The following is a 14,913-nucleotide window of genomic DNA, read 5'->3' as shown; positions in this document are numbered from 1 at the left end:
TCAATGCGATTTATGTCACTCCCGAGGGAAAGAGGAGGCTGGTCAGTTCCTGATTTCCGGATGTATTATTGGGCTGCAGCTCTACAATATATGGGGATTTTAGTTGGTGCGCAGGATAAGGAACTATCAAATGGTCTTCCAGAGATATACAAACTATTGTTAGGAGAAGAAGCAACTAATTGTTTTCTACAATTTAAAGAACCTAGCTACTTTAAGCGGACTAGATTCAAGACAATCTTGGCAGCTTATAAAATTTGGAGGGCATTAGGGAAGAAAATAGGTATTGGTAGGATACATTACTATACACAGTTATATAAGAACCCCAATTTTCCGGAAACTTTTTCCGATAGAGTTATGGCAGATTGGGGGCGACTGGGAATCCAAAAGGTTGGAGACATTATGGGGGTAAGGGGAATCTTTTCTTTTGCGGAAATCCAGGCTTCATATGGGGTGGATAAAATACACTTCTTTAAATATCTACAGATCCGTAGTTTTTTAAAGGAGAAGACAGGTGGGGTGATTGGGTTCTCCCCAATAAAAATTATGGATACACTAAAAAAGGGTCAAAAATGTACTATTAAGAAAATATATTCTGATCTGGCTTTATTAAAGGCTGATGATATTGAAAAACATGGTAAAAAATGGGGAGATAAACTTGGTATAAAACAGGAGGTTTTTGAAAGGTCGCTAGAACTGGGACAAACTGTTCTTTGTTTAGCAGGATTACAGGCCCAACACTATAAAACTATTTTTTCATTATATTATACTCCTGCAAAAATCGCCCAATGGGGCGGGCAGGAGGGAATTACGTGCCCTAGATGCGAGTGTAATGAGGCAGATTTGATCCATATGATGTCAACCTGTCCTAATCTGATGAACTTAAAAGGAGAAATTGAGAAATTTTTTATCCATTCTCTAAAAATTAAGCTGCATCTTAACTCAGCAATAATCCTGTTGGGAATTGGGGAAGAAGATGCAGCATTAAGGACCTCAGAATATTTTATATTTCTATCTATGGCGGTCTTACGAATCTGTATCTGCACGGCGTGGTTAGATCCTAACCCACCAACCTTTCAGCAATGGATTTCCAGGCTTCTTTCAATCTTCAACCTCGAAAGAGGAATTTATGATCGGAAAGGGAAGAAGGGGAGGATATTAGGGGAACGTATTTGGGGTCCTGTACAGAATTGGAAGAAAGAGCTACAAGGTAGTACTGTACGAGCTAATTAGTTTTGTGATTTATAGTCTAAAGAAAAAGGAACGCACTTAGCTTTACTCTTTTTGCAATGTACCTCTAAATCTATGCTGTATTATGTTTTAGTCTTTTATTATTTAGTTTTTTTTTCCCCCTTTTGGTTTCTTTTTCTTCTCATGTACCCAGTGTAAAATGAAATATATGATTAATTGCTGTGCTTTTTATGAAAAATAAAAAATATAATAAAAAAAAAAAAAAAAAAGTAAAGGTCTGGCAGAAAACCACCGTTGTTTTTGACAGTCCCATGATGCTGGCTCTTACCTCTTGCGCTGTAAATACGATCTCGGATTTACCTTCCACTCTTTCCCGCGCTTCCCTGATGGTTAAATCAGAAAGAAACATATCCTCAAAATGGCTTACCAAATCATCCTCTGAGATATGGGCATCCATTAAGTTGCCAGTGTCACCTGCTAAAAAGGGACTGTTAATAATGCTCCAGAACTTGGAACTGTTGCCCAAGATACTTGCCTCTACCAGTTCTGACCAGGCCTCCTCTTTCAGGGAAGACTTGCGCTTTCCATGGGCAGCTTTATAGGCTCTTCAAAGGCTTTTACCAACCAGAGGGTCTCGAGGTATCACTCCCAAAACCTCTTTCAATCTCCTATATGCACGGAAGCACTCGGAATGAAATCACCTCGGTCCTAAATGCAATAAACACCTGCCCGGAGCCCACATTAGATTCACTATAGTACCAGACATACTTCGGAAAGCCTCCATAATATCCAGTGGATGAGCCGCACTATCTATTCTAAACAGATAGCAAACTCCCTATTACACTGGGTTAAAAGGGACTCGTGGAGCTGGTCTGGAACAATTTGACCCCACTTCAGTCTCCTACCCCCTTCCACAGCTTTTAGGGGAACCCCTAAACCCTCCTTGATTTGCTTGATTACCCGAGGTCATCCTGTCGAGACACACACATGATTATGATCACTGTGTGTGCTCACTTTGATGGAAAAGTCCATAATATAAAAATAAAATGGTGTAGCGACGAAGATAAAGTCAATGAAAGTCTCACACCATCCCACAATATGCCATACGTTACCAACCAAATCTATTCCTTAGTTGGGCACCATCATGCCTTAGGAGCCCACAACTGGTAAGAATTACCATGATTGCGCAAAGGCTGGTATTAACCAAGGGGTGGGTACCATCATGCCATGGATGCTCACATTATACGAACAATTACCACCATTAAACCAGGACCCGCTTTATATCAGGAGACGGGATCATGGCCTGCATTAACTGAGGGGTGGATACCATCATGCTTTGAATTGTCACAATACACTACCACAGTTAGGACAGGAGCAGCATTACACCATACCCACACCATGCCAAGAATGACAATTGCTGCACAATGACCATCATTATATAAGGTGACCACTATTCTTTACACATTGGTAAATGCACATCCTATTGGGTAATCAAAAAATATATGGACAGAAATTGAATAATACCTTATTATTGAGCACAAAAGATATGGTGCCGCCTTTGTCTTTTATCATTTTTTTCAAACGTTTCTTGTCCTGAGCGGGGAGGTGATTCACCTTTAGGAAGAACACGCAGTCTGCAAAGACTTCGACAGCCATCCTGTAAAACATAACCATTTTCCTTTCAAATAATATATGGTGCAGTCACAACTTTCTGCTATCTTGTAAATCATGAGTCTGTACAAGCATACAGGTGTACTTGATTAGCTACCATTATTTGAAATGGCTAAATAACGTATCTATGTATACACCTGAAGTAGCATAAGTAGAGGGCTATGCTGTAAGTTTCTGTCCAGTAATTAATTCACACACACACACACGCACATATATATCACTGCATGTCACAAAAAAGGATAAAAAAAACTTTTACTATATTTTATACATGGCAGACTCTACACAGCTACTGATTAAAAAGGTGTAAACAATTAATTATGTGTTTATGATTTCCCTGAACTGTAACAGATAAACAGCTCCGAGAGAGAGAAGTAACGATCACTGAAACGCACCAAAATGTGGTTTGCCCCCCAAAAATTGCAATTCACAATTACACATTCCGATTAACTGAATCAGGAATGACGAAACTGAAAGGTTCACCTACTTGAGGGAAATGCCTTTATGATGGATTTGCTATATTCGTGCAGAGGGGAGAAAGTAGGCAGGCAGGGAGCAGCAAAATACTGTGAAACTCTGCTAGCTTGTACGTCTATAGCGGGATCACAGGCTATCTTCAACTGACTGCGCGAGTGGGTACCTGAGGGATGCCCCTCTCCCTACAAGACTAACGACTGTAGCGAAGCGGCTGAACGAGGAGGGCGACTGTGGCGACTTGGCAGAAACATTGCATCTACTCTGCCCAATACAAGTAGAATAAACAACATATGGGGGCCTTCTGAGAGCATACCTATCCAATAGACCAGTCTCATCCATTTGTAAAAAAAAAATAAAAGTAAGTGCCAGGGCACTCGACAAGAGGCCACTGTAGTGTGCACCACTCATTGCCCTTGCGGGCACTGTCAATGTCATACCAACACAACTACTGACCAGCACACTCCTACAAGTGTGATAATTCAGACTCTTCCTTGCCCCCAAAGTTATAAGAATTGCTTCGGCAGCAGGTATTAGTTATTTTAATGTATATTCAATTAATAAACTGTGGCTGTGCTCAACTATAAAATAGACAGACAGCAGCACCATGTGGCCAACTGTCATAAGTGCTGGTGTTGACAATTAATTGTTGGTACCGAAAACAACCGGCTCAAAATAAGCACTGAAATAGACCGTGACCTTTACACAAATACTAAGGCAATTGGGACTCGCTGTTTGACTCATGAGAAACCACTGACTCGAAAAAACACCCGGATGGAACTTATCATGGCTCCAAATCTTTTGAAGTGATTATTTTGAGAATTAGAAGAAGCTGTTGTCCAAGAATTATTGTGAGAAATATAGTGCACGGATACAAATATTAGCATTTTCTGGATTTCGAGATTGTATATTGATCAAAAATAGGAAAAATCCATTATGTTGACCGATTATATATGAGCCATACAGGACGATTATAGAGCCTTGAGGAAGCCCTTTTGGGGCGAAACGCGCGTCGGCTGTTGTATTTGGAAAAAGAAAATAATACATTGGAACGATCTACAGGTGAATTTGCCGTCCAATGATGTTGAACCATCTATGTTTGTTGTAATACATTAGAGGATGAAAGTAACATATATATGTTGTGCTCTGGTGTCATTGTTTTGACAAATACTAAGTCCGACCGCTTCGGATGCCCCACAAGACTGACAACTGCCACCTTCACAGTTACAGTCACCACTCAGTAGCTAACAAACAACACTGATGGCAACACTCCTACCCACTTGTTATTTATGAAAGGACAGTCAATGTTTCGGATGCTATTAACTGGAAACATGCACACCACCTGTTCAGTTACTGTACAACAGTGATGCGAGTTCATATACTATGTGAATGTGCTAAATGTTTATTATTGCCATTCTGTAGCTACAGGGGCTTAGCTTAGACAGTGAAATTTGATGTTCTGCATCTCAAATTTCCTAACTAAAAAGGCAATCTGTCGCAGAGTAAATGGGGGAGATGACTAAGGTTCGGGATGGACTGTTCCCATGAGGAGCAGGGTCAGCACTGATCTACATCAAGTGGGCCTCAGGGGCTGATAGAGGGTTTAACAGACAGGGTACTCCTTTGCAAAGGCGAAAAAGTACCCTGTACACCAAATTCAAGATCTGTTCACCCGATGCTTAGTTGGGCAGACTGAAAATTTTACACCGACTGAGTAAAATGTACTCTGTTGGTGTAAAACGTCCTTCGACAGCTCAACAGAGTAGAAGCTGTTGAAGGTAAGCCATCCCACGGCCCACTGTATTTAGAGTGGACAGTCGCATGGCTTTTGTTTTTTGAACTGTTCATTACCATGAGGTATAGCCTGGCAGAGAGGGACATGAAAGAAAAGAAAAAAAGAACCTTAACACCATGGGAAAATGGGAAATAACTCCCATGGTGAAACAGGGGGGGGTCATTATTTTATTTGAATGCTACCCCGAGCGATTGCCAGAAGTTAGACTATTTGAAAGCACCTGTTCCATCACCTTTTGGGTGTCTGATTGCTAGTAGTATGCATGGAAACCCGAGACCGGTGCAGCTTTCAAGCCAACTGTAGTATGGGTTAACCACTCCCTATGTACAAACGCTAAGTTAGCATAACCTCGTCGGCTGTTAGAAAGCTAGCTTGCCGCTTTTGCTGCTTTTGCACGCGACACTGTTGTTACATGTTATTCATTCGAGAACTGCTGACTCGACTTTGCTTCACATGAGAACCGTATGTTGTTTAACATCCTTAACAGTGAGCTGTGACCTTGTTCTGTACACCGTGTAAAGAACGAGTCTGGGTCACTAGACGGTGCAGGTTGTTATGTTCAGGTTGATCGTACCACTTCTTAGCCATAACATACATACAGCTGCCAATACCTGAAAGACGAGCCCTTTAATATTACAGAGCAGCATGTTTTCTGTTACATTCGAAACGAAGAGCTGTTGCAGGAGAGAGCCTAGCTGATCCTGTGATGTGATTCCACTAAGCTGATCTATAAGGTATGGGGTCCCCCATGCAAGCCTAAGAGACCTTCTATTAGTCTAATAATACCTTATTAGTTGCTAGAGAAAGGAGGGTGGTTGCTTTCCACTGTCATTATTATTATGATTGCTCCTTTCATTTTCTATGGTATTGTAACAATGCTGATGGTGCTGATCCTAACCATTTGTCTGCTTGTGTTAGCCAAAGTACTGCATCTTAGGACGCGAGGTTTATAAAATAAACTCTTTAAACTTTACCGTGTCTTTGTTATTCTGTTGTGGACTGATATATAGCTACCAACGGGTATTTCGGATTCCCACCACTCCTGAGAGTATCTAAGTCGCTTGTTTTGGGTTGTCTATACATTGGGACCGCCGAGCTAAATCTCGGATAACGAATGGGACACTAAGCTAGTCGGATAGGGGTTCTTGGTTCTGAGGGGAGTTTCTGGTACACCACAATTCTCTGAGGTCCTGGTTTCCTGCGCATAGTTCTGTGCATAAGCAGAATCCCTGCAACATGGCGCCCAACGTTTGGTCTTTTGATCTGAAACGCCTTAGTAGTGCTTTTATTAGTCCACAACGCCCTCTCTCTGGTTTCCGAACAACGGGAGTGACGGCTTAACCTACCTAGGTTTCGACTAAAGGTTCTTTCAAGCTTGATAATTAAAAAGGTTTTCTTTTTCTGAACCCCAGTGCTACCGTAGAGCTTGTTGTTGTTCTTCTGTGTGTTCCGATGGCGGTCAATGTTGCAGCGCAAAGTCGGGTTCCCCTGACCGCACATTTACGGGTCTATGGGGTCCCTGATGATGGCTTGGCTGTTATTTTAGTAGTAGGCGCTGATGCGGCGTTCCCGTATGAGTTGTTTTACTCTTGGGTGATGTTTGAAAAAGTGGATGCAAACGACAATTTGTTCCACGAATATACTCACACCGCGGTGCCTGCAGCCTATGCCCCTTATCGGACACTTGAGATTCCTCTCACTGCCTGGCAGCATACTATTTGGTTTAATGGCGCCCTTCCCCATGCGGTAGTACCGGCGAGAATGGGCCCGTTGTCAATTGCAGGGGCCACATGGCCGGTGCTGGCCGGTTATACACCCCACCCCCGCTACATGACTGTGGCGGAGTTACGAGTGCTACACACTGCCCTGATTACGGTCCATAGGGCGTTAGTGCAGTACGTGTCTTGCAATGTACAGGTGGGGGCACCTGCAGTTGCGGGCCACACGACTGACCATCACGCGGTGGTCATCAGTCCTGTTATGGTTAATGCGGTTGTCAGCAAGCACCCCCAAAATAGGGATGAATTTCCTTACTGGCTTGCTGAAAAATTTGATCAATTAGAAGCCATGTTTCCACATACTTCTCCTGTGGATAAACACAGGATACTCACTATTACTTTGCCGAAGGATCTGGTCCCAGATATGATCGACTGTGACAATTGGGGCAAGGTCTTTGCTGCGACCTATGCGAAGTGCTATGGCACTCCGTCTATGTCTGTACTGCCCTCGGTCATCAAGAAGGTCCAAGACAATCATGGTGCAGAGGCAGCAATTGAGTTGGGAATGAGGCTTGTCGACAGCTTCGATATTGTTTGTTCCATGGTTATGTGCAACCTTAAAGGAGATGCCATGCAATTCCACGTGTGTAATATGTTGGCACTTGTGGATCCGGGCGACAGGCCAAAGGAATTCGCAAAAATTATAGCGAAAGCCTACAGAATGGTGGGACGTAGCGCCTTGGGTGTGAAACCCACCGTGGTCATTCCTACTGTGGTGTAGCAGCCTAAAGTGAGCTCGTCTACTAAAGACGAGAAGCCCAACTTTCCAAAACAAAGTTGGCGAACTAAAAAACAGGGGAAGCAGCAAGAGAAACGGAGGTCTCGTTATGCGTCGCCGGTGCAGACACAAAGTGAACGCACTTATGATTTGCGCGACCGTTCTAATATTAAGTCACCTGATAGATTTCAGGTTCCTGAACAACGCTCTCCTCGTTCTTCACAGGAAACATCAGCTTTTCAATCCGGTGGCGGAGATCGTGGGAAGGGAAGGGGTGCTCAAGGTCGTGAGCAGCCCCGTCAGACTGACGGTAAAGGCAAGCAGGACGAGTCTGCACGTCAAAGACCCCCGTTTCAGAAGAAAAAAGTTGCTGCTCTGACTGCGAGATATGCCTCAGATGGTACGGACACAGCTTCTGAACCAGACATGGGCACTAACGCTGCTAGACAGCGCGGCGGAAGTTACAGTAGTGCGGCAAGCGCTGCGTCCATTTCTGGCGGCGACAGCAACTGATACATATGTAAGTGTTGAAACTGCTGATACTCGCGTAGCTCCCCCTGAATGGATGTTTGATATTGTCCTTTTAATTGAGGGTGACATACAACGTAAAATTAAAGTGGTATTTTGGGATAATTTAACCTCCACCTATGATATTCTTTTGGCGGAGGCAGATTGGCCCCCGGCTTTCGTTTTAGAGGCTCCTAGAGGGGAGGTAGTAATCCTCCCGTCATTTGGGCACACAGTGCCACTGGAACATTCTAACAGGTTAGCCGGGGAGTGGGCGCAGGTGCTCGCACCTGCGTTGTACCGTACTCAGGTGGGCTGGGACAAATTTTCTCCCAATCATACGATACCGTTGCGGTCAGAACCCCAGCCCCAACCCCAATACCCCATGCGTCGCGAGGCTCGATCTCACGTCGCGTCCATTCTTGAGCAATTGGTATATCAGGGAGTAATTGAAACATGTGTGTCACCCATGAATAATCATTTATTCACTGTGACGAAGCCTGACGGATCGTACGCCTAGTTTTGGATTACCGGCACTTAAATTCGCACTGCCGGACATGTGCGGTCCAGAATACACACAGTTCGGCTCTCGTCGATAGTCTCGTGAGAAAACGTTTTAAAACTACTCTTGACATCTCCAATGGCTTTTATAGCCACAACCTGTCCCCTCATAGCTATGAGTGGACGGCGTTTACCTCGGGTGGCAAACAAAAGAAGTTCAAAAGGCTCCCGATGGGCTATAAAAATAGCCCCGGGGTCTTTGCTGCTCGTGTGGTCTCTCTCTTGGAGATGGTTGACCCGGAAGCATATTCATATGTAGATGACATCTACCTGACAGACGACGAGTTGCTTCCACACCTTGCTCGCGTGGATAACATAATAACTATGTTTGTTGACTTCGGTTACAAGTTCAACTTTGCGAAGTCCCACATTGCCGAGTTCACAGTGTTGTTTTTGGGGTACAAACTCAATCATGAGGGTCGAGGCTTGGCTCCGCAGTTCCTTGAGAAATGCGCACGCCTTAGTACTCCTACGACACTGAAGAAATTAAAATCTTTGCTGGGTTTTCTGAATTTCGGTCGTACCTACATTCCTGATTATGCGCAGCGTATCAAGTCGCTTTATGCCTTGGTACAACCTACTTTTACCAAATCTTGCTGGCTGCCTGAGCATTCGGCTGCATTGCAATCTTTGCAGTCTGATCTTCTTGCTTCAAAGTTCTTACAAACTCGTGATAACCACACTAACCTAGTCATTAGAATCGTACCGGGTGCAGTGGGTTTCACCTACTTGACGTTCAATGAGGGCGACACCGTCCCCATTGCATACAAATCTCATCTGTACACTTCGGCTGAGCTGCGCTTCTCCGCTGTCGAAAAAGTACTGACAGCATTTCAGATGGCAATCCTGAAAGAGCGAGCGCTATCACAGGGGAAGCACATGCTGGTGGTAACACCGTACCCTGCCCTTGAGGCGGTTACTAAAGCCAGTGTGCCTAATTCTAAGGCTTTGCATCCAAGGTGGATACAATGGGCAACCTCCTTGACCTCGCCTGACGTCACATATATCTTTGACGCGGCATTACAGACACAGGAGTTCTTGGAGTATGAATTTGTTCATCCGGCTCCTCTGACTTTGCGCCCGCTCGAGGAGTACCATTGTGTCATTTACACTGACGGGTCTGCGCAACTGAATCAAAGCACGCCTATTCAGCGGCCTGCACAATTGTAGTGGGTACTTTTGTGAACGGTGAGTTCCAGTCTGATGTCGTGCATACGCAGTCATTGGGTGATTGTACCGCACAGTTAGCTGAACTGAAAGCTCTGGTGCTTGCACTGGAGTTTGCTGATCCTCGAGTCACCACTCTTATAGTGAGTGACTCGTACTATTGTGTTCAATCATACAACGAGAATTTACACTTTTGGAGTCACAATGACTTTCGTGATTCGAAAGGTAGCACAGTAAAGCACAAAACGCTTTGGGTTCGAGTGGCAGAACTTAAAGAAGGTCTGCCCCTCGTGAATGTAATTCACACTCTTGGTCACCAACGCGTTGGTGTCCATGCTGTCGGTAACAGTTTGGCTGACGAGGCAGCAAAAACCGCAATGGCGACATATTTAGTAGCAGCAGTTACAAGATCCAAAACTAGGATTGATGATGACATATTGGCAGCTATTGCTGCGTCCGAGACAGGGACGGGCTTTCCGAAAGGTTTCCCTTCCCGCTACCATTATCGTTTAAGTCCTGATAACGTCCCGTTAGTGAGGATTAACGACGTTGGTGACAGATTGATTCCCAACGCGGACTGCAGACCATCACTGATTACAGCTGCCCACGAAGGTGTTGCGTCTGCGCATGCCGGCGTTTCGGCGACTGTATCTCTTTTGCAGCAACGTTACTGGTGGTACGGTTTGTACAAACAAGCGCGAGCTTATGTCTTTTTATGTGACATTTGTCAACGGATTAAACCTTCTTCTGTCGCGCGTCCACCACAAACGAAGCTGTATATATCTAATCAACCACTTGCGTGTGTTTATTTAGATGACTGCGGTCCTTTCTCCTCTGATACTGCGTTCAAGTACATCTTGGTTGCAGTGGATTCGTGCATGCGTTTTCTGTGGGTGTGGCCGCAAAGGAGTACTGATGCCCGGACGATCATCAAGGATTTGCGTGTCTTTATTGGGAGTTTTGCATGTGGTACCCTTCATTCTGACCAGGGCCCTGCGTTTGCCTCTAGGGCTTACAAAGAAGCCATGAGAAGTTTGGGGGTCCAAGTCAAATTTTCGTCTCCATGCCGGCCTGAGGGCAATAGTGTTGTGGAACGAATGAACCGTGACCTAAAGCAATCTTTGACAGCAAGGGTTTTAGGTACAGGCCGAAGCTGGCTAACCCACTTGTATGACGTGCAACGTGCACTTAATAATCTCCCTAGAAGGTCTCTGGGTGGGCGGACCCCATACATGATGCTCTTTGGAATGTGAATGTTTGTTCCGGACCTTGAGGGTCTAGACATGGCGGCGGCTGCCGCGCCTTTTGACCTAGATGATCACTGTGCTGTCTTACAGAATCTACAAGAAGCCAGAGACACTCTAGCAAAGGAACACGTACCCACTACATGCGAAGCAGAGCTCCAGATTCCGGTAGTCGGCTGGCTACCTCGAGATGGTGACCTGGTCTGTGAGAAGGTGGAAAACAAGAAAGAGTTTGGCCCCTCTTATCGTGCACCAGTCCCGGTGCTTGGAGTCCAGGGTACACGTACAGTTATTTTACCATCACTTCCTGGTCGCAAGGATAACAGGTACATCTCGATTGACAATGTCAAGCTACAGCGAGTGGCCGATACTTCATAGTATGACACCTTCAGTTTCTTGCCCTTCTATTCTGCGAAATTCTGTTGTGATGCCGCCCTCGAACATCATGCCTGAGGTTGCCGTTGAGATGCATGCTGTTGCTGCCCCTCCTATGCCGCCTACTGATGGTGATTTGCCTGATGATCCTGAGTATGCTTATCCTGCAAGTGTCCCGTTGCCTCTTTTACATTCAACAGCGATTGACCAGTCCCGTTCTTCCTTTGACACTGAATCAATGACTTCCACTGCCCCTTCCAAAATTGCTATATTTTTTGCCTGGTTCAAGAGACATTTTTTGGTGGCACCATGGACTTACATCTGGCTGGTGCTAATATGTATTTTTTTGTTCATGACAATTGGCTTTGTGGTAGTGTTTTTTAAACTTATAAATGGACACTACCTGACTGAAAGATCTACGATTGGATTAATTGATGGAACTTTGGCTCCCCATTCCTCATCACACATTATGAAAAGGGACCAGACTTTTGTGAACATTACTGCCTGGCCTGTGCGTGATGGGATCGCTTGGGATGCTGTTAAATTTCAAATTCATGGACCTACCGAAGTGATTAATGGCCTAATGTATTTCGTGTTTCTATGGGTGATGTAGTTAAACAGAATATCCGATCTGATGATTGGGATGTACAAGCAATAGAAGCACTATTTTCTGATCTAAAATATTATGCTGCATTTGATGCTGAAGATTTGTATTTAAATTCTGCTAATTATGGTGAACAATTTTGTTATCAACATTATGGCACACATTTCCTACACAGAGCAAATACCTTTTGGAATTTTGTAAATTACACGCAATGGGAACATTGTCCGGCCCCTTATCAGGGTAGTTCTGCCACGTTTGTGAACAAGTTCACATACTTTTCGGATTTTAGTGTGTCTAAACCGGCCTCCTTTTATTTTAAAATGGCGCCTGAGACCGCCTCGAAGGTAAGGTTGACACATACCAAATTATTATATTCCAAGTCCTTTATGGACGAATTGGCTGTCGGAGGCTATGAGCTATGGAAAGCTACTATCGATCTTAAATCGGTTTGGGGTACTAAACCATGGCAGGTTCAGGGAACAGAAGCTTTGCATCGCGCCTGTCTTATCCCACACCATATTTTATTTTTGAATTCATCTATTTTTCAGACGACTTGTTTTGGTTTGGCAACGTCTAAAAAATTGAATTCCCCCACAATCCCGGATCTGGGTGCTTATCCCGGTTGGGGTAATTACACAGATCTTCCCCTTATTAAGTTGCAGTCCCTCATTTCCAATACCACCTTTAATGTTTCGGCGTTTAATCCTGAGGGTTGGTTGGTTTGGCAAACTGGTTCAGATTCTTGTCAACGTCGATTTTTTGCCTTGGCACCTGGGTACACTCAAGTCAGGGTAGATCCTCGTTTTGAATCATCACACACTGTAACTACCTACTCTGTAGGTAAGTTATGCCAGTCGTCGCTGCAACATTCCACATTAGCATCTGTTAAACTTCATTTGTCACGTTTAAACGACAAAATTGATCTGAATGATTTTATTAAAGGTCCTGCAATAGGCAGGTCCAAAAGATGGATATATGCTATTTACAACGAAGTTTGGAAATTGTCACAAATTGAGGCTGCGTCCAGATTACGTGCTATTGACCAGGCCAATATGGAAAAAGTGTTGGCTGTGATCGATAATAGTATAAATACCTTGTCTTCTAGAATTTACACGTTAGATAATATTGTTTCATCTGTCGTAGACATTGTGCAGGATGATTTGTCTGTGTTGTATCATGGCCAGAATCAGTTGCGTTCTGTTATGCAGTTTGCATGGACTTTACAAACGTAAAGGCAGGGAAGGTCCCATGGGATTACATGAATGTTTCCTCTTTGTTCCTCCCTTTTAATTTAACTGCGAAACAACAGTTTATGTCTATGAAGGATGCGACTTATTCATTGCTGCACATTGAGAAATTAGAACCATTGCCTTTCTCTATTGCAGAGTTAAATTCAGCCGTGTGGCTTATCCACGGCGTGATCACTTTACCTTTTTCGCTTTTTAAATTTAGTTCGTGCATGAAACATTATGCTCTTGGCAGATATGAACAACTTGGTAGTGCGTTCCTGCACGAGGTTTGGTCGCTCCCGTTTACATATAGATGCATGCGGGAGGGCACAGAGGTTTATCTGAAGGGTGAGGAATGCACTTCTGCTCCTGATCATTCTGTGGTGTGTAGACACATACAATTACATGGTGCTTGCAATGTACACGCTCCTAATTTGGCTTGCGTGCTGAAAGGTGTACCGGTGCCAGTTATAAACCCTTCATTTACACTGCTGGCTAACGGTAGTTATTTACTTTTAAATAATGAACGTTGCAGTGGGATGCTAAAGGGCATACCATACATAGTCACTGTTTCACAGCATGTAGTTTGCTGTAATCATGTCCTTTTCCCACCCCCGCATGGCCGGCTCGATGTTTCTATCTGGCCTTCAATTCCAACCTTGAGCGCAGAGTTCAACCAGATGAGCAGAATAAGGGCTCTTTTGTCTCAAAGGGAGGTCGCTTTGACTTCATCCCATGAAACCTTTCTTCTTCACGTGGCAAACACCCGTACAGAGGTGCAGGCGCTTTTGAATACTGACCTCCCCTTCCATTTTGGAACATTAATACAGACTATCTTTAATGCCTCGTCTACGACCGGCATAGTTAATTTTTTTAAACTAGTGGGCTCCGGCCTCGTGACCTCCTTTCAGACTATTTTTGGTGTGATTCCTGCATTTTTTCATTCTATTTTTTCCAGCGTCTTCGGAGGTCTTCCTTTGCTTCTCGCCCTTATAGCTGGAATACTTTTGTTGGTTTGCGTCCTACGCAATGGCTGCGCAACTTGCGTACAGAGACAACATGCCGCGCCTGTTTCATCTGCGTAACCGGATGCTTGAATACTATGGCACGTTGCCCCTGGCGACTTTAAGTGTCGCGTATGGATTGTCCTTCCGGTTTCCCTTCTTTACTTGTGTGCAACCTGTCTTTCACTGCCTGGATTGTCCATTCCTGTGGGCTATGGATTTATGCCTGTCAACCACGGTGTCACCTGTACCGGATTTTGGTCAACTGATGGGCCCCTTAACGGCTCATGAGTATGAATGTTCTGGTGTTGGGTTTATGGCCTTGGGTGCGGCACATGGAGTCCTTGGAAATTGGGCCATTGAAGAGGCTGCGATTGACTTTCTGGAACGAAGTTATATCGGGGAACCTTCCTGTTATCCCCGTGTGGTGCTGGAAGCTCCTATTGTGAGTGAACACGTGTGTTCCTTTCCCTTGCTGAACTGGATGGCAGATACTTTTGCAGAACGCTCCAATGATTTCCTCTTGGAGGCTGTTGCAACTTATTGTGCCTATACTTTTATGGATTGACTTTTTATCTTGGTCGACCCATGATGTATCGAT

General features: G+C 44.4%; 1 protein-coding gene across 8 annotated transcripts in view; it reads right to left on the bottom strand.

Annotated features, from left to right (window-relative positions):
• PARP4 (poly(ADP-ribose) polymerase family member 4) overlaps nucleotides 1–14,913 on the bottom strand; it is a 2,159,601-nt gene that overhangs the window by 2,010,099 nt on the left and 134,589 nt on the right. For all 8 annotated transcript variants that reach the window (XM_085621544.1, XM_085621545.1, XM_085621546.1 and 5 more), the window contains exon 3: nucleotides 2,713–2,845. In XM_085621544.1, coding sequence (XP_085477670.1) covers nucleotides 2,713–2,844 — 132 coding nt within the window. In that variant the 5' untranslated portion in view covers nucleotide 2,845. The remainder of the gene's footprint in view (nucleotides 1–2,712; nucleotides 2,846–14,913) is intronic.

The sequence above is a fragment of the Triturus cristatus genome, chromosome 8 (genome assembly GCF_964204655.1).
Source record: "Triturus cristatus chromosome 8, aTriCri1.1, whole genome shotgun sequence".
NCBI lineage: Eukaryota > Metazoa > Chordata > Amphibia > Caudata > Salamandridae > Triturus > Triturus cristatus.
Note: the sequence above shows the minus strand (reverse complement) of the source record. Positions and strands in the feature narration are given on the sequence as shown.